The following is a 20,255-nucleotide window of genomic DNA, read 5'->3' as shown; positions in this document are numbered from 1 at the left end:
TCCATCTCCAATATGGATCAGACTAAACCAACCTTGGGATAATACTTTGAAAGAACCTGAATTTATCCCTAGGAAGTAACAGGTCCAGTATAACTTTTACACAAGACTTCTCACCAGCTCTTCATTTCTGAAACAGCCTTTGAAGGAAGGCTCACACACCTGTACCTCATCTGGTGGGACCCTCTACAACAGCCTGCTGCTCTCTAGGCCTTAGAAGAGTGACTGATTTATTCCATCTTTCCATCTGCCTGGTTTATTCCATCCTCCAGCTCTTTCCACAAAGTTATTTTACTCCTCAAATCACCACTTCATCCTCACCCTTATCTTTATGCATTTGGTGAACAGCAAACTTTACCCCTTCACACTGGTGCCTTAGAACACCTTGGAGCTGCCTGGCACTTGTGAGAGGACATTAAATGTCCTGTGTGCCTCTGAAGAAGGAAAACAAGCACATTTCAGCCTGTCTGAGAGGCTCAGAAAGGTGAATACATTCAAAGCTGCTGACACCTGCAAACTTCAGACAGAAATATGGGCCCTGCTCAGTGCAAATCCATTCAGCTGCTGGCCTCTGCATATATTTCTCTTTATTATGTAGCTTTTCACAGAGTTTTGGCCTTGCACAGTTGCTGCACCTTACTGGGTCTTATTTTGCATTCTATTATCCCTTCAGTCCCATCCATCTTGTAATTTTATACAGCTGGCATTGAATAGGTTGATTCATCTTGCAGTTTATCAAGGCAGTGCTACCCAACAGCCGGGACTGATTACAGGACCCCATTTCCCTGAAATTCTCTTGCTTGCTTAGATAGCGCCCAAGCTTTCTCCCCCAGAAGTGCCAGTTTATTATCCCTGTGACTGCTGCTGTGTCTGCCAGGCACTGCACCACCACAAATGCTCAGCTCATTTGTGTCCTTTCCCAGAATCTCCTGGCTGGTGTGAAATGTGGTGTCAAACGTGCACAGCAGACACCGTGGCTGCTGTTGTTGTGAGCACACTCCAGAGAGAGAAACGACCCTGAGTGCAGAGCTGTGAGCAGAATCCAGGACCCATCTCCCATTTCCCTAAGCAGACAGTTCTCTGTGCTCTGCCTTCTGATTCCAGAATCAGGGTGTGTTACACACCTGCCATTGCTGATCCGGGCCAGAGCCCGGCCTGCAGCACAGAAATGGGACTTGGATTTCATGGAGAGAGCAGCAAGAAAGACAATTACTGACAAATAACTGATCTGGACTTTCCAAACTCACAGACCAAACTTGGTGGACATGTCGTCTCAGGTGACAAAAAACATTATGAAAACATTTTGCTAAAGTTCTTCAGCACAACTTTCTGTTAAATCCATCGTAATTCACAGAAAATAGAAGAAAAAAAAAACAGATCCAAAATGTCACAAAGAATATACAAAATTAATTTAAAGTATGCTGATTAAACTTTGTCTGGTTGGTTGGGATATCACAACACAAACAACACCCTGAAAACTCTGCTCTTTACGGAGGTTTGTCAGCGTTTAGTCTGCAAAGACAAGCACTGTCTGGCTGCTGCTCATGGAACAAGGAACAGAAAACCAGAGTTCCTGAAGACCAGGAGAAGGTGGCTCAGGCACTGAGCTGAGTGAAGCAGAGAGCTGAGGAGTCTGGTTACAGTGATCAACACAGAAAACAAGGCAGGGAGTTGTAGCAATATATTCTAGATTGGCAAAAAAACCATTTTCTTCTTCAATACAATGTCCCTACATGTGTGGAACAAAACCCCGAGTCTTCTTGTTTCATTTTTTGAAACATAACACTGAAAACATTCAGATTCAGTGTGTCACATTAGAGGAAATACACATTCCATGTTAAAATGCCAAAATAAAAAGTTTCCATTTTAAAAATACGACACAGGTTTATAAATCCTTTGCCAGAGCCATTCAATCTTTTCAGCACAAAGACACCTAAATCAGCCCGTCCAGAGTTCTGAACCTGAGTGAATAAAAGGGCACTTGAGAAAAACATTTCCTGAGCATGTTCTGCACAGATCCTTCCCCATCTGCCCCCCAAATCCCCCCCTCAGCCCATGAGCAGCAGTGCTGCTTTTGAAGAGAGGGAGCACTAACAAAGGTCTTTGGAGCCTGATAAAAAACTGCAGCTGAACAGCCACTTCTCCTCTTTTCCAAAGTAGAAGAGGAAAATAAAGATATATTAAAAAATAAAAGGCAGCTCCTTACAGTATAACCCTTCTTTTAAGCTGAGCAATCTGAGTGAGGGATCTTAGTTCAGCCTCAGCAGAAACAGAGAAATGTAATTCTGGGAGATTTCTGCAATTGTTTGGTGAAGGATTTCACCTTCCCTGCTTCAGGGCGCAGAGAGGAGTGAAGGGAGCACCAGGTCTGGGTGACAATCCACTCACACCGAGGAGGTTCTGGCAGCACTCTCACATCAGAATCTCCTGGCAGGCAGTGCAGTGAGTTTGGAGCAGAAATGCTGTCTGTGGGCAAAGCCAGCCCCATGCACAGCCTGGGCTGCTCTTTGGGGTGACGGTGGCACTGGGACACTCCCGAGAACCCAGGACATCTTCTCCTGAGCCCTGGGATGTGCTGGAAATGCTCTGTGACTCAGCCAAGCCCACGCTGCAGTCAGAGCTGGACTGCCACCAGCACCACTAACAGGTTTGGGTAATTGTTGAGGAAACATTAAAGCACAATCCAATTTCTTAGAAAAACATCAGTCCACGTGAATGAAATGTGTGGCAATAATTCTGCTGAGTTGCTGCGTAGTTTGTACTGTGAGTTGTGGGCTGGGAGGAAAACAAGTCCAGAGGGAAGGCATCTGCCCCCAGAATAATCCTGCACTCTAAAGCTCTGCTAGCACTGCTGAGGGTGTGGGAACACAGGGACAGCAGAGCTGCCCACCTGGACACAGCACTCCCCACTCCAGATATTCTCCAGCTCACTTATTCCACGGAAGGAATGGAAAAGGAAACTTTACTTTGCCTGGGGCAGAGACATGACCTGAATTCTCCACCTTGCACTAAAAAAAGGGAATTTTCTTATATTAGCACAGACTAAACTCTGAGGAGAGTCAGACCAATATGGAACATTTCTAAACATCTTGCTCTCCACGGCAATGTTCACACCTGAGAAAAGCAGACAGCATTTGTGGAAATCAAGGGTGTGTTTTACATCTCCCCTTTGCAAATGTATGTGACTCCTGCAGACATGAGAGAATTGGGTATTGTGGATTTTTTTGTCCTTGTTTGTCACCATGTCCACACATGACAACGTGGAAAACAGAGGTGACAAATACCAAGTTATTAGTGTGCTGAGGTAAAAGTCACAAAAACAAAGCACCTCACCAATGTCCTTCAAATCTATGCTACAAAGGTTTTATGGAAACACTCTCAAGAGCACATCTGTATTTGCACAGAGCAAATAACCCATTTGTCTAATGGAGCATTCCTAAGTAACGCCCTGGAATTATTTATAATTTGAAATGACAAAAACCATTGCCCCAAAAACATTTCAGTGCATGGGGAGACGCAAAGAAGCAAACAGACTTTGCACATGGCAGGCTACTGCTCTTCTGAGTAATTGCTTGTCTTTTTGTTTGAAGTGCTTTTGCCCAGAACAGCAGGTGCAGATGGAATTGGAAGGGGCTGGTGGTGACAAACCAGAAATTGCCATGAGGAACCCCAAAAAGCACAAAGCTACCCCTGTGTGGGAGAGCTGACTGCAGGAGCTGCAGCTGCCACCCCCATGCAGCACTGCAGGAGATGCATCAGGCCTCCTGCCACCTCCGGGGAGCCAGGGCTGGGGCCTGGGGGATGTCTGCCCAGCTGGGTGGGCTCCAGGGGCTGGCAGGGATCAGAAAACGATGGATGTCCCGCTGTGTGAGCGGAGCAGGGTGCTGTGGATGTGTCACCACATCACACACAGCTGCCACTCCTCCAGCAGCCGGCCTGAGGGAACCAGGGCAATAAAAAAGAGGCTGGAGCAGGGCCACAGAGAATTTTATGGAAAGGTGCAGAGGTGCCCTTCTGTGACATCCCAGCTGCTCCTCCTTGGGCTCCCCTCTCGTGGAGACCGAAGAGTTCTCTCTCTTTACAAGGGCTGGAAAAGGCAAAATCAGGCCAGAAAAGTTGCCCTGGTTGTTTTTCTTTCTGGCCTGAAGGCGGAACAATCCAGATGATAAACAAAGCAGCAGCAGATGTTTCAGTGCCCCTTCGGAAAGTCAGGACATTCCGATACCCTGAGGGACTAAAGGAGAACTGCAGTAGTTGTGATTCATGCTTCCACACCACCGTCCAGGCTCCCTGCTCCCTCTTACTTTCCCAGCTTTGTAGTTAAGCACTCACCTCCCCTGTCCTTCTTTAACCCGTAAAAAAACCTGACAGATTTTCTTGCCATCCCATATTTAACCAAGAGCCTCTGTGGACTGAACATCCTGGACACATCACGCAGTGTCTGAACCAGTGGAAATCTGAAATTCTTTGTACCTTGAGAGGATTTCTCATTATAATTCACACCGGGGGAAAACAAAGAACACTATGGAAATTCCAAATTCTGTAATTATCCAGGGGCCTTTCTGTCCCAGATGTTTTAGTCCAGCCTGACTGCATTTCCTATGCACCACTGAAGGATCTGACTCTGGCCACGGCGGGTGGTCCCAGAAACTCGTAAGAAAGGCAGGATTATGTCACAGAGAAAAGTGCTTTGTTTTACACATCACCCCGAGCGACCTCTGCGCAGAACGAGCTGGAAATACCCAATTCTCAGGCGACCCTCCACTGCTGCAGTCCCTATAAACTCATGCCAACAGGAGACAGAAAAACTTTCTCCAGCCTACCTCAGGGCAGGATAAATTTGGGGAAACATATTCACATTCGAACGACAACCTGTCCACGAGAGGCACGGTCACTAAGGGGCAGAAAACGATGTGTGAAGGGATCTTTTCTGACCCTGGACAAACCCTCCCGTTTCCAGAGGCGCCAGGAGAGCAGCTGGAGCTGTCCCGTGTCCCCACACCACAGCCCCGGTGCCCAGGGCGGTCCCCGAGTGCTGCGGGTCCCCTGAGGGTCCTGTCCCCACCAGGGTCCTGTCCCCACCAGGGTCCTGTCCCCACCAGGGTTCTGTCCTCATGAGAGTCCTGTCCCCATGACAGTCCCTGTCCCCACCAGGGTCCTGTCCCCACGAGGGTCCTGTCCTCACAAGAGTCCCTGTCCTCATAGAAAAGCCACACTTCTATTTCTTTTTCCCCTTAAGTAGAACTAAGTAATCATTCTCACTGGTGTCTGAGAGTTGCTTTGTTATGTTGATATTTTATCTGAAAAAAAAAAAAATCCAAAAACTGCCACCTTGTATCTTCCTTCTATGAAGAATTAAATGCATGTATCTTTAAACAGATGACTCCAGAGTGATGTTATTTCTATTTCAAATTAAACATCATGTATATCTTACTTAGGCACGATTTTTTAGAAGATAAAGTTGCTTGAAGTTTAATTAAAGCCACAGCACAATGTATTACAAGATTTTCCCTGGGACATTCTGCTGTTTCAAGTATCATTAACAGAGAGGAGATACTGCACTGCCAAGGGACCTGTGTAAGCTGTAATTACATTAACTGGGAGGAACTGACACCTCCAGGAACTGCCCCTGCATTATTTCAGTGTTGATCTACTCAGATGTCACTGCAAAAGTCCTTTCTTGACCCCACAGTCTTTTACCTGTTTTGTGGTTAAATAGCAATTCTCTGTTCCCATTGGTTTCACAAGCTGTGTCCACAAGAGCTCAAATCAAATCCTCTGCAGTAAATCACAGCCACCCACCTCTGGCCAAACACAACAGTAGGACCCAAGTTCAGTTTTTGGACCTTGGAATCAAGATCATCACCCCTCAAGGTCCCAGTCATGTGGGAGAAATGAAATACAGGTGTCTGTAGGTGTTTCAGAACTACTTTGCAACGTTTAACTGCAGGAGTGAGCACATCTGTTATTGCAGTAATAATGCAATTGTTTAGGCAGGAAATCACTTAGCAGAATGTTAGGGAAAAAGCTCACAAATACCTTAGAAATATCATAAAATGAGAGCACGGGAGCAAACAAAAGGAGTGACTGTGGAATCTTAAGGCATCTTAAAGCCCCTGTGCCTCTGTTACCTTCCTGCAAGAAACCTGAAGTTTTCCCCAGTGTCTTTGACTGGGTTCTATCAGGAAACAAAAAGGATTTCAAAAGAAACTTTCTGTTCACGGAGCAAACAGAAAGCAAAGCAGGAATTGAAGCTCAGCTGTGCCCGTGGATTTTCCTGGGGGTGATTTTCCCTCCCTGGCCCATGCAGAAGTGGCACAGATAAGCAGATGTGAGATTTGAGCTGTGTTTAGTTTGTTTAGCACACGTTTCCAGAGATAACAAAAATCATCTCCATGGCCTGGTGCTCTCCAAGTGCATTCCTGCCTGAGCCTGGCCTGGCAGCACCAGGCACAGCCCTGCCTCATTGCTCACATTTTCTCCCAGTCTGGAGTTTTTGTAGCTGGCAGGAGGAGGACAGAGTGAACCCTGGAAAATACTTACACATATTACACCAAAGGAATGTAGGGCAAGGATTAAATTACAACCCAAGGTGACTTTAAATGAAATAACACAGCAGGTTGTGATGGGTTTGATAGAGCCCTTCAGGATCTGACCGTCAAGGCATGGCAGAGGAACAGGAGGCAGATGTGAAGGGGAAAGAGGTTTCTGGCTTGCCTGAAGGCTTGTAAGGACATCCCAGGTGGGGTCTGCATTCCTCCCCCTTCCAGCCCTCCAAACTCCTTCTCCCTGTCTTGGAGCCTAGAAAATCTGCAATCTGGTCACCTCAACAGAGACTTGGCCAGGAACCAACGTCCCAGTGCTCAGTGACATCTGAAAGTGATCACTTGATGCCCACGCTGCAGGAATGCTTCCCCACAGGAATCAGGAATTTTAGGAGTGTTATAAAAAGTTACTGGCACTACAACGTATTATCAGTGTGGTATAAATTACTGATGTGCTGTCGGCCAGGACAGCAGCCAGAAACATCTCCCTGCCCGGGCAGAGCTCTGTGGGTCCCCGGGCAGCCTTCAGCCTCGCCCAGCGGGGTCCTCCTCAGCAGGGCCAGACTCAGAGCCGGGGCACAGAGGGGCAGGGCTGCAGCACCACTCCCTGCACAGCACAGCTGCAGCACACACAGCGTGGGATCACATCTGTCCTCCTGCCAGTGAGATTTGCAGTGTAACACCGATGTTCATCAACAGAGCACAGAGCTGCAGTTTTGCCGTACTCTCCAATTAAATGGCGTATACTAGAATACTCTTCTCTATATTTAGCTCTCAAAATATAAGCTACTTAGACTCTCATCAGACCATATGTTTAAGCTGCACAATTTTTTTCCCAAGTGCTCTGAAATTTACCTTTATTTTTAGCTTATGTTTTCTTGGAGTTGGCAGACGTGCTGCCACGGGAGATACTGTGTACAAAATGTGAAATACTGCTCTTTGTACTGTCCTTCAGACTCCTGAGCTGAATGTGCCTGAGCCCCCTCCCAAGGAGGATGGCCCAGCCCAGCAGCAGCACAGGGAGGTGGCACTGGCAGATCTTTATGTCCTGCTCAGCCCCAGTGCTCTGAGATAAAACCTTTATCCCCTGCTCAGCCCCAGTGCTCTGACACACCTTTATGTCCTGCTCAGCCCCAGTGCTCTGACACAAAGCCCTGCCCAGAGCAGTGTCAGGCAGCTGGGAGAGGCTGCAGCTCAGACTGAACCCATTCATTTTGTATGCAGCCTTGTCATCATTTCCCACTGGTTGGGAAGCTCCAGCCCCGTCACTGATCCATCAGCGCTTCCAGGACACGTTTTTATTTTCAGGCTCGATAGGCTCTATAGCCCTCGGCTGAAATGTCACATTTGTGGCATCATCAAAACATATAAAATCTAGTTCAGTCATGCAAGATGGAATATGGGGAAAAATAAAGGACTTTTATAGTATCATCCCCTTTTAACTTTTTTTCTCTATCTTTCTAAATGCATTCCTTAGGCTTAAAAAAATGCACACTCCAGAAAATCCAAAATGGGGCAAGTTTTCCTCAGCAACTAATCTAAGCTCCTGTCATCACAAATATAAATCTCCATATCTCATCTGTGCAGCCCTTACAGCAGGCCCGAGCAGCACCTCTGGTTCCTTGATGGATCCCACCTGCTCCCCTCAGGAGTGCTCCCAGCAGGAGCTTCCCCTGCAGCCAAGGGGGACACAGCTTCAGCTCCACAGATCTGGACCTTCCCCGCTCCACATTCCCTTATCAATCAGGGCAAACAGGAAAAACTCAGCCAAAACCTTCGAACAAACCCTCTGGTGTGAGAGGGTGTCCTGGAGGACCTGGTGCCCCTGTGGCTGCACAGGCAGCCTGGCTGCGGAGCCAACACAGAGATCTCAGTCCCGGGGGGTGAAAATAGAAAACCTCCCCCAAACACAGCCTGAGCCAGGTGTTCAAACGGGGTTTGGTTCACAGAGAGGGGGACTGGGTACCCGAACCCCAGAGCTGGCCCTGCACAGCTCCAGAGCCTCCACAGGAGCTGCAGGGAGGGAAACTCCCCGTCCCTCTCATCGGGCTGCTCCTCACCCTCCAAAGGCCCAGGAGGAATTCTGCCTGCCCCTCGCTGCGAGCACAGGGCAGCACAAACACCTCCAGCATCTGGGCTGACTATTCTCCAGCTCAGAGCAAACCAACTCCGTGCCACCATCGATGCGCTGCAAAGTCAGAGCCAAATGGCCTGAAAGGGAAATTCCTCAATGAATCAAAAGAAAATACAAGGAGAAGACACAGAGGCTTGGATATCAAGTAATAAGATTGTGTCCTACGAGACTTGCACAGCAGCTGACATCAGGATGAAATGTGTGCAGCAGGAAAGTGGAAGCAGCACTTTCTGTTAGGAGAAGCACTGGAACAGAGCCCTCGTGTTGATTAATTGCCTTTGAACATTTGATCACTGTATGGAATCCAGTCAATCTCCAAGTGTTTTGACATATCTTTAGTGAAGACAGAGTCTTCACAGTTTTATACCCAGACAACTGTGTATAAAACATCAATAAAATAAGAGATACCTAGGAAAAAAGGTCACAGCTTCCCTTCTGGAGTCTGCCTTCCAGGAACAGTCTTCTGTAACCACTTAAAATTTGCTGCTCTGCTAAATATTCTTGCCAGTACTTTGTTTTCTGCTGGCTAGTTGATAGCGGCAGGAAGCAAACTCAATTTTTTTTTCTGAAGTGGAAGAATATTTATGGGGTTTTTTTATACAATATTTACTGAGTTCTAACTTTCCTCAGGAGAAAGCCAGAGAAGGAGCTTAAATATGTAAATCTAGTTCTGGGATGTACAAAATACTCAAATCAAGGGAAGTAAGAAGCTAATCAACAGTCTGCAGACTAGGAAGAATCAAAATACACAATGCAGAAATGTACTACATACTGAAGTTATGCTTTTGTTCCCTTGGGTACAGAATTTACCACAATAAAGCACTAAGTCTCTGCAAATTATAAATTTTTTATGGGAAATTCTTCTATCATTCCTCAGGTTTTATGTTCACAGGACATATTTGGGTCTGATGTTTGTGTGGTTCACTGTGAAATCCATGATTTAAAGTGACACCACACACTTCAGGGCGGTTAGATTAAGTGTAAGATTACTTGTTTCTTAAAATAAGTGATCAGTTTTAACAACACATTTTGAAGGAGCTTGTTCCCTCCACGCTGCCTTCAGAGGGTTTTGGAGGACTCAGAGAGTGAACTGTTTGTACACAGCGTCCTATTTCATCCCCAAACCCAAACCAGCTCATCCCCAGCTGGTCCCTCCCAGGCTGCTTCTCCCTTCCTGCACAATCCCTGTGCATTCCGCCCCAAGGAGAGATGGACGAAAGGACACAAGGCAGCAGATCACAGTGGTGAGGAGCGCCCAGCAGGGACAGGGGCAGGGCTGGTCCTGTCAGACAAACCCAGAGCTGTGCTGGCTGCTCAGCACAGCCCTGCTCCTGCCCCACGGCTCCACCTGCCCAGGTACAGCCTCACCTGCCCAGGTACAGCCTCACCTGCCCAGGTACAGCCTCACCTGCCCAGGTACAGCCTCACCTGCCCAGGTACAGCCTCACCTGCCCGGGTACAGCCTCACCTGCCCAGGTACAGCCTCACCTGCACAGGTACAGCCTCACCTGCCCAGATACACCTCACCTGCCCAGGTACAGCCTCACCTGCCCGGGTACAGCCTCACCTGCCCAGATACAGCCTCACCTGCCCAGGTACAGCCCCCACCTGCCCAGGCACAGCCTCACCTGCCCAGGCACAGCCTCACCTGCCCGGCTACAGCCTCATCTGCACAGATACACCTCACCTGCCCAGATACACCTCACCTGCCCAGATACACCTCACCTGCCCAGGTACAGCCCCCACCTGCCCAGGTACAGCCTCACCTGCACAGGTACAGCCTCACCTGCCCAGGTACAGCCCCCACCTGCCCAGGTACAGCCCCCACCTGCCCAGGTACAGCCTCACCTGCCCAGGTACAGCCTCACCTGCACAGGTACAGCCTCACCTGCACAGGTACAGCCCCCACCTGCACAGGCACAGCCTCACCTGCCCAGGCACAGCCTCACCTGCCCAGGCACAGCCTCACCTGCACAGGTACAGCCCCCACCTGCACAGGCACAGCCCCCACCTGCCCAGGTACAGCCTCACCTGCACAGATACACCTCACCTGCCTAGATACATCTCACCTGCCCAGGCACAGCCTCACCTGCCCGGGTACAGCTCTCTGCTCCCCAGAGCGAGGCAGTGCTGGTCTGAAGCAGGGCAGTGCTGGGTTTTCTGGTGCCCTGGATCATCCCCTGGCTGGTTTTCCCCTTCGGCCCCACGGACACTTTGGCCCTCGGCAGATTTTCAGTGTGAATGTTCCTGCTCCCCCAAGGAGCTGACACCAAGCCCAGGTGCTCTGCCAAGGAGGGGCACAGGAGCTGTCCCAGCTCCTCGGTGGCAGCCCGGGGGCACTCAGCACTGCGGGCAGGCCCAAGGAAGGGAACGTTCCCACCTCCCCCCGGGCTGTGCTCTACCACCCCCAAACACCTCCGGAAAGCCTCCAGGCTGTGCACGGCCCCTTCTGCTGTGGTGTCACATCCCTGCAGGGCTCGGCAGGTGACAGCAGCCACCTGGGAGCGTTTGGCCACCTGGGGAGTGCAGAGGCTGCCCAGTGCCCTGGGGGTGTCCTGTCAGCCCAAACTGGCCCCGTTTAGTCACCCTGTGACTCTGCTGCCTGACCCCTGTGAGCACCTGCTCCCACTAAGGCCTGAGCTACTTCTACAATGACATTTTCTCCCCACTTGGAGCAGGAACAGACAAAAGTGATCAGAAAACAGATCGTGTCGATACAAAGGGTGTCGTATCAAAACCAATGGAAATCAGGACTTTAACACTGAATAAATCTTGGGGAAAGGCTTCGTATGAATCACAAAACAACCATTACACAGAAGGTGAAACTGAGAAATCAGAGGGTAGAAGAAAAATTCAATACTGCTCTAGCTTTTTAATTAGTTGGAGTGCAAATTAATAGCATCACATTGCAAAGCTGACTTTTGTGATAAAGAAAAATCAATCCAGTTCTGGGGGCCTTTAAGTAATGCTCCTCAAAAATTACCATATATCTGCCATATGCAAAAATTAAGAAAACTTATTTTTAGGCTGAGTTGGGAAAAAACACAAAGAAGCAAAGAAAAAAGCTTTCTCCCGAATCTGAAATTCCAAAACTCTTTGAGGGTAAAATTGCCATCCCTAATAACAAATGGGAATCGGTAGTATTTCATCAGTGTAGCTGAATAATTACAAAATCACTCAGGAAAACCAAATTCCCTGGTGTGTCTGGTGCTTTCTCCAAAGTTCTCCTTCTGCTGGCTACTCAAGCAGTATTTGATATCAATTATCATGGCAGACTGGAACAAGGAGTGAAGAACACAGCACTGGCTCCCAAGTTCTTGCTATTGAAATTATTTAAAACATCCTCAGGCAAATAAAAAGTCTGCTGTAAAAAGTGCTGACAAAGAGCAGCATAACTCACACAAGTTTAATGGGAGCTGATCTAAAGTGCCACAGGATGTTTTTTTCCTTGCAGCTTTATTAATTAGGTATCTCCTTGAGTAGTCAGCTCCTTCATTCCCAACCTGAGAGCCATGCTGGGGAAGGGAACAGCAGCAGTGTTTAACCTAACTTTGGGAGTTCACATAAATAAATAAACAGCAGCCTTTAGGATGACTCAATTAGGATAAATATAGATATGACAAGTAAAAAAAAACCTCTCTCTTTACCAGTTAACCAGATTGGATTTGTTCTCACTAAACATGAGAATTTATTTTAACCAATATTAAAAATATGTCTCTGTGTCTGATTTCTCTGAAATCAATCATCAGATTTTGAACTAAAAGTACCTGTGCCTCTGAGGCATTAATTACTACACTTATCTTCGTAAGGACTTTCTATAGAGAATATTCTACAGTCCCTTGCATTAGATACCTGCATGAAACAAGTCCAGATTTAACCTTAGGAAAGCAAATAAAAGCAAAACTTCGATGTCCATTGATCTGAGAAAAATAATTTTCAAAGAAAAAAACATTTAGAAAATTAAAAACCTGGGCAAAGAAATTAAAAAGGGAAATGGAATTAGTTGGGTTTTTCTTAAGAACAGGTTAATGTTCTGAATTAGAATTTTAAGCTCATCCAACTTTTTTTTTTTTTTTTTTTATGGCAAATAAATGAGATTTATTTCTCTTTAATTGTATTTGCCCATGGGATTTCTCTGTTTATAGCTGTCCCATCTCCTCTCTGTCCTTGTTTAGCTCTGCCCCGTGCCCAGCTCAGCCCTGGCCCTGTCCTGGTCCCTGGCAAATCCTGCAGGAGCTGGGCTCAAAGCAAACCCTGAGCCACCAGCAGAGCAGAAATCTTTGCCTGTCAGACTGTAAAAACAGCATTTCTCCCTTTTCTGTCAGGACTGTGAGTATCCCTCTCCTAAAGCAGAGCGTGTTCCAGTTTTCCCACTCAGTGGTGCAAGGCAATGCTCAGCATTTTCCTGCAGAAAGGGTAAATGTTTAATGTGGGGGGGAGAAGAAATCGACTTACATTAATGGACTTGTGGAGTTTTCAAAGCCTCCTCTTCCTAACCATAAATTCATTCCCTCTGGAAACTGCCCACTGCTCCTTTATCACCAGAACAGCAAAGCTGACACAACTTTTCAACCTTCATGATGAACTAAACTTTGAGTTCCACAAAACCAAACTGAACTCCCTCATCATGTGTTATGTGTCTGACATGTCAACAGGCAGCTTTCAAATATTCCTGGTCCAGTCCCTCTAAACTGAAAGCCAAGAGGAGCATTCCACATTCAAGGCTTTAATATTCTATGACACAGAAATACAGACAAATTAATAAATTTCCTGTTCCCACCCACATCCTGCTATTTCTCTCACAAAGAAATACTGAGGACTTGTTTGATGATGGATGAGTGATAACACAGGCAAAGTTTCGTGTCTCCAAAGGTTTGAACCTGTCCTGACATGGAAATGAAACCTTCCATGAATTACAGCTTATCACAAAGCAAATCCTGGTCCTTAGAGCAGAACATCTTCAATGTGCTTGACAAAAATTGTGGGTTTTGTTAGTTCACCTTTCCAGGCTGGTAGGACGGAGTCCCCTGAGAAAATAAATTCTGGGATGTTTCTGTTAATAACATTAACAATAGAAAACTCTTGCTGCATTGTTAAAAGAAGCTGTACTTCATCATCGTAACTGCTGGGTTTTAAAGTTGCCCAGAGGCAAGAAAAGTATCTGCAACTGTGTTCATTTCTCATGTGAACTCAATGGAGTTCCTGCATTCTTTACAGCAAGGACTGAACTTGTGTAACAAGGTGCCAAACTTTGCATCGATTTTAAAATCGTGAGCTTTATTATTATTTTTTCTTTTTGCTTAATTGTGGTACATTCTGCAAGAGTCACAGTTTTAATTGTATTTTAGTCAAGCTCTCTCTGTCAAAGTCCATCCAGTGAAAAATTATACCTGTGTTCTTCAGACGTGGACAAGATTCATTGTTTTTCCTCAATCAATATATAAATTAGCCAACACTTAACTTGCCATAAAAATTAATTGGCTCCACATTGATTAGTCTCTCTCACGGTAGCACTGATATTTGTGTACAAACGGGAATTGGTTCTTCCCTTATTTTCTTTCCTTATCAGTAATGATGTTAAACAAACCTCGGGGAATTGCATGCCCAGGAAAAGGAGAGAGGAAAGGATGAGGTTTGGGTGTGTTTGAAAGGCAAAAATCCCACTGCTCATTAAAAGCTGGGTGAGAAGGAGACAAAAGAGGAGACAGAAGAGGCTCTGGATGAGGCAGGGTTGGTTTGCGGAGCTCTGTGTGTGTCCGCACTGCAGCACAGGGAATGGATTCCTGGATTCCTGAATTCCTGGATTCCTGAGCTGCCGCTGCTCCCACAGCTCCTGCGGCTCAGCAAAGCCACGGCACTGGCCAGGAGAGGGGACAGAGCAGAAGATGAGCGAGGAAGAGGCTGATGGTGGAGAGGAGAAGCTGACAGAGGGAAAGGTCACAGGGGGCTCTGAAGGGAACTGCACAAAGCGCAAGAGCAGAGGCAGCCCCAAAACCGAGGGGAGAAGCAGCTGTTTAATGATCCGGTGTAAGAACGTGGTAGGAAACATTAACAGCTCACGAGTCCCCAGGCACTGTGTTTGTTAAAATGGACCACGCTGAGCAAAGGACTGAGGGGGAACACAGCTCAATTAGTCCCGACTTGTAGTATCTCAGTAAAACATGCCTTTGTTCCCTGAATCAAACAACGCTCTAAAGTGGCACTGCCCCAAACTGTGTTTGAGGGAAAAGCAGCTGCTTTAGGAATTCCCAATTTGCATCTAATCTTCATGTGAGGACTCTCACAGAGGGTGCAGCAGCCAGGAGCTCGGAACTCTCCAGAACTGCAGCTGCACATGTTCCCCTTCTGCAAAGAGGAAGGAGAAAATAAAGCCCTGGAGAAAACTCCGAGTGGTTGAAACTGGTGTAGGAGTTTTCTTCCAGATGTGAGGCAATTTTCCCTGGAGTGGCAGCCAGGAGAGAGGCACCCACAGAGCCCTGAGCAGCCCCAGGCTGGGACTGCTGCCCTGTGTCCCATCACCTTCTCTGTGGCACTTCTGTGCCCTCTTTGTACCAAATATCCCTGGATTTATCCCTGCTGCTGTTTCTACCGGCTGAGAGTCGCCTGAAACAGGAGAATTTACAGCTACTCTGTCCCCAGGAGCATCAAAACGTAACTGCAGCATGGGCAGAAATTAAGGCTGATGCTACACAGTCTGTGCTATGTAGCCACATGACTTTTACAAAACACTGGTGCTGTTTGACACAATTTCCTCCTCTGCTGCCTCTTCTGACTTTTTCCAGAGAACGTTCTGTTGCATTTCAGCCTTGACACTCATCTTTTCTAAATTTCTACCCTGTGCTGTAATTTCTTGGATCACAGAAGTGAAATGTTAGTTCTTCTCTAGTTGCTCCTGCTATGAAAAACATCTTGCTGGAAACTGAATTTTTTTCAGATAATCATTTTACAAAATGTACTCTTGTTGCCTCACTACAAAACATCTGGGCAGGTCAAGCCCAAGCTGTCTCCAGCCTCCAACCACCGTCAGACTGCACATCCTCCCGCACACCCTGGAGGTGCTGGGGGATTTCTGTGATCCCTTCCGCTGCACACAGGGGTTGGTGAAGAGCAGAGCATCACCACTTTTTCAATCTGTCACAAACTGTCTGTCTATCGCTGAAGTGTTCCTGAACAGCAACCGACTATTGCAATTTAGTGTCTTAAATTCTGCCTCTTAGAGGACTTAATTCAGGCAAAAGTTTGCTGATGAGAAAGAGAAACGGAACAGATTCAGTGCTCACGGAGACTGTGCTGCCATTACAGCCTGTAACTGAGCGCAGTGTGCTCCCCCCGGCCCAAGAACCCTAATTAACAGGGTTTTATGAACTCTGAGCGTTTCCCAGCCCCACGGCCCCAGTTCAGCCCGCGGCTCTCCGCACTGGGAGCACGGACACCCCATTTACAGAAATCCCCGTGGACGGATCAGACACCCCGTGGGTCACAGCAGAGAGAAACCCACGGAGCGCAGCAGCTCCTCAGGGCGGTGGGAGCAGCGCGGAGTTCCGGAGAAAGCCCTGCCCCAGGGACACTGAACTCACCCCGAGTCCAGCTGCGGGACCACAAACTCTGCGAAGTTTTGTTTCAAGGGGTGATTCTGAGTTCACAGGAATTCTCTTTGTAACTATTTCCTAAAATAGACTTGGTTTATTCCAGCTGCCTTTGGGTTTCTCGTGCTCAGTGATTGGCACTTTTCCTACACACATTACAAGAAGGGGAATTAAGAAGTCAGACTCAAACTTTCATAAAGAAAAACTATTTGTTTGGACTTGGTATTTTTTACTTTTTCTTATTACGCTTTCCTCTGTTCAACTGAGAACATTATGTGGAACAAACAAACAGCTATAAGAATTAAATGGTATCCATTTCAAATATTTCTCCTATTCCTGCAGTATTTTAATGGATAAAACAGGTTTCTAAGCCAGTTTTTATGCTCTCAGTTTAAACATATTATTCAACCACAAACTTGGATAAATAACTTGACTAAAGCACCTACTTTGACACAGTGATCTTGCCAGAATTTCTTTTACATTTTAAATTCTACTTCTATTCCATGAGGAGCCCCACTCAAGCAAAGGAAACCACTTCAGAGTGAAATAATATCTGAAGTATCTGAATATCTGGAGTAAGAAAGGATCTGTGCTGCTGTCAGCCGAAAGCTTCCAGGGACGTGGAGCCCTTTCCCAACCTGCTGAAGTAAACTCACTTGAATTTACTTCTGTAAACTTGCTAAAGTCGTTTCCTTAAGTAAATTTACAGTTGTCTAAATTTATATTGTTCGAAATGATTCCATGGAATTCGTTGGAGGCATAGCAGTGTGCAAGAGAACAGCTTTGGCCCGGTGTGGCCACACTCGGCCACAGCTGGAATAATCTATTCATCCATTCCTCAGTGTTAAACTGAACCATTCATTAAAAGCCGAATGGGCAATTCCATCCTGAAAGCCACAGGTGTCAGAGGGAAGCGTCCTCCTGTCAAATGGAACATTGTGATTGCATTGCTAATTAGGCAGCAGAGCTCTGTGAGAGAAACCACAGAGCACAGCCTGCCCTAGGAGGAGTCTGAAATCCCAAAGCAGCTGGATCTGCTCCAGGGGACAGCACCAGCCACGGTCACACCTCATTCCCGGGATTCTGCTGGCTGCAGCACAGAAAGGTGCCTGAAAAATACAACATTTCTATCTGTACCCCGGAAAAGGAAAAAACCACAGGTTTGTCTTAAGAGCCTCCTAGTAAATCATCATAACTACAGCGTGAGAGGGACCTGGGTAAATAGAGCAAAGTGCCTTTTGTAAATGATCCGCACAAAATTCACTCTTCACGAGGGCCCAGCTCTAAGAGGCCTCTCGGGACATTTTAGGAGTCCTCAGTTTGAAAAACAGCACACCTCAGTCCGGGGCCCCAGGGACCCCTCCTGCTTTCTGGAGCTGACTCCAGCTTTATCAAAAGCCCAACAGAAAGAAGAAAAACTGCCTTGAAAACAGCTTTAAAAGAAAAATATGATAAAATATTCAGAAGAACATCTAAGAGATGTATTCTAGGAAATGTTCAAGAATTTAAATCTTTCCTTGCTGTTGCCATTCAGAGCTGTAAGTGGGTCAGAGATGCTGCAATGCTTCACCTCAGAGTCCAAACTCTCCTCCATTCCACCGACATCAAACCAACAACCCCCTCAGTTATCTCAGTGTGGACTAAGATCAAAGAGTGAAACCACAAGCGAATTCTTGCTATTGAACACTCCAGTGAGAAAGCAGCACTTCATCCCAGTCTGCTGCAGCCTGCACAAACACACCCAGAGCACCCAGAAACAAAGGCCTCACACTGCTCTGGTCACTGCTCCTTCTCCAACAATTCATCAGCCTTTGCAGGGATGGGGAAAAAAGACATAATGCTGGGAAAAACATAACGGTGTATCCACAAATGGCAGCTGCATTGCTGCTAAAATTGCCACAAAAATCACCAGAGAAACACAAAGAAATGGCCCCAGGCACTGAAGCTGGATGGTGACAGGAAATCCTGAGACTTACCAGCCTGTGGGTGAGCTGGATGGTGATGAGAGGAGATCCTGACAGGTTGTAGGACAGCTGGGGCAGGGGCTCCACTGTGAGAGAGATGAGGTGGCTGCTGGCTGAGATCATGTAACCTTTGTAGGCAGCAGCTTCAGCAATCCTTGGAAAGAGATAAAAATGTTACAGAAGAAGAATAACAACTGTTCTTTAGTTCATACATAACACGAAAGGAACACAGGACCTCCTTTTTCCATTCAAGCCAATGAATTCCTCTAGGGTAGCAAGGTCTGGCCCCAAAGGACCCTACAGGACTGGGAGCCATACCTATAAAGTATAGGGAACTACATATATGCTTTATAATATATATATATATACTATAAAGAAAAAGGAACAGCTCTGGACACCTGGAGACTGATAGCAAAGGTCTTCCTTCACTCTGTTCCTCTTTGCAAAGGTTTACAAGCCTTGCTGGAAGTGTTTGAGGCAATTAGAGAATATCCTATAAAGGGATCTAAACAATACCCTGAGCAAGGTGAGGAGGAAAATTTGCAGGGGGTTTCAGGCTGGCTGATCAAACAGATAAATCAACGTGAGACACACAGACAAATGCACATAAACATAGGGATGTATCCAGAAGTGATTTATGGCTTTACCTTGAAAAATTGATGGTCAGTTAAATTTGTTAGAGGGAAAGAAAGGTCATAACACAAGCAGCTAAACTCGACTAAATCTAAATAGCTGATAAGTGCTGGAAATGCATTTATTCTAGTGGGAAGCAATTCTGCAGTACATAAGAACCCTTATTTTAAGGTAAAACTTATGAGTTTGACATTTTCACACATTTAGGAGTAACTGAGATGCATTTGGCTTCAGGGTAGAATTTTCTACCCTCAGTCACAAACTGCAGGATTAAATGACTGCTGTCATCTGTCTCTGGAGCAGGTGGATGAATGGGTTTTACCACGAGAAGTTTGAGCCCTGGTGAATTAACCACCAGCTTGGCTTTCTGAACACAGCCCACCCCTGGAAAGGGCCACTTTGAAAGCAAATGAAAAACCACCTTGTTTACACCCACACCTGTCTGCAGTGGTTTCTTATTTTTATTTTAGAAAAAACGAAATAAAAACCTCATGTCAGTCGTTCAAATAACTTCACTCAGCTCCTTGGCAGGGTCACAGAACAGAACTCATTTAGCACAACCCCTTAGTGCTGACCTTAAAAAACCCATCAGCATCAGAGATTACTTCTGCTCCCAGTAACCTGCGTGTGAATGCAGCTTGTTCACCTGAAGGCAGAATTTGCTACTCTGACAGACAAATTTAAGTTTAGATAAGGACTCCTAAAGTTAAACTCATTATCCAACAGTTTGAGGTTTCTCCTACAGAGACGAAGAGCATGGATGCTTTTCTCACACCCTTTATCTGCTTGTTTTAACTTTAGAGACCTTGCTGAATTCTGAAGTGAGACAAATCTCCATGAGAAGCAGGGAATGGAGTTTCTGTGCCTGCACAAGCCTTTCTTCACCTTGGCCCTGAGTGTCAGGTGCACATCTACACAAACAGGAGCAGAATGGGCTCAAAACATCGCTGTGTTTCATTTTCTTTGGGTAAAGAATCAAAAGTTGCTCCCCTTAGAAACTTGTATTTATGTAGCCTGAAAATAGAAATCATCTGTCTGTACAGCACAAAAGCTCCAAGAGTTTTGGTTTTGGCTTTCCACCACAAAAAATGAAAGAGGTCAAGTTTCAAATTACAGGTGTTTGAGTAGCTCAGTGGTAGAAGGAACACAAAAGAAATACTTTAAAACAAACTACTCTGAGAAAAAATTTATTCTACTGAAAAGTAAGCAAAAAAGTTATAATAGTAGAGCACAAAAAAAAAAAAAAAGAAAGCAAGCAGAATAGAAGTGAATACTTATTTTTAAAACATCTTTGAGTACCTGGGGTTTGGTTCCACAGAGAAAAAATTGCTAAGGCAGCATCCCCTGAATTATTACCTTTTTGGATGCTGGCTTGGGCAGAGCTGCACCTACAGAT

General features: G+C 46.3%; 1 protein-coding gene across 1 annotated transcript in view; it reads right to left on the bottom strand.

The window, feature by feature from the left end:
- Positions 1-20,255, bottom strand: part of ADGRD1 (adhesion G protein-coupled receptor D1) — a 72,547-nt gene that overhangs the window by 42,797 nt on the left and 9,495 nt on the right. The window contains exon 8 of the mRNA XM_066331810.1: positions 18,239-18,380. Coding sequence (XP_066187907.1) covers positions 18,239-18,380 — 142 coding nt within the window. The remainder of the gene's footprint in view (positions 1-18,238; positions 18,381-20,255) is intronic.

Source organism: Sylvia atricapilla, chromosome 17 (genome assembly GCF_009819655.1).
Source record: "Sylvia atricapilla isolate bSylAtr1 chromosome 17, bSylAtr1.pri, whole genome shotgun sequence".
NCBI classification, from domain to species: domain Eukaryota; kingdom Metazoa; phylum Chordata; class Aves; order Passeriformes; family Sylviidae; genus Sylvia; species Sylvia atricapilla.
This window is presented reverse-complemented; position numbering and strand designations above follow the sequence as displayed.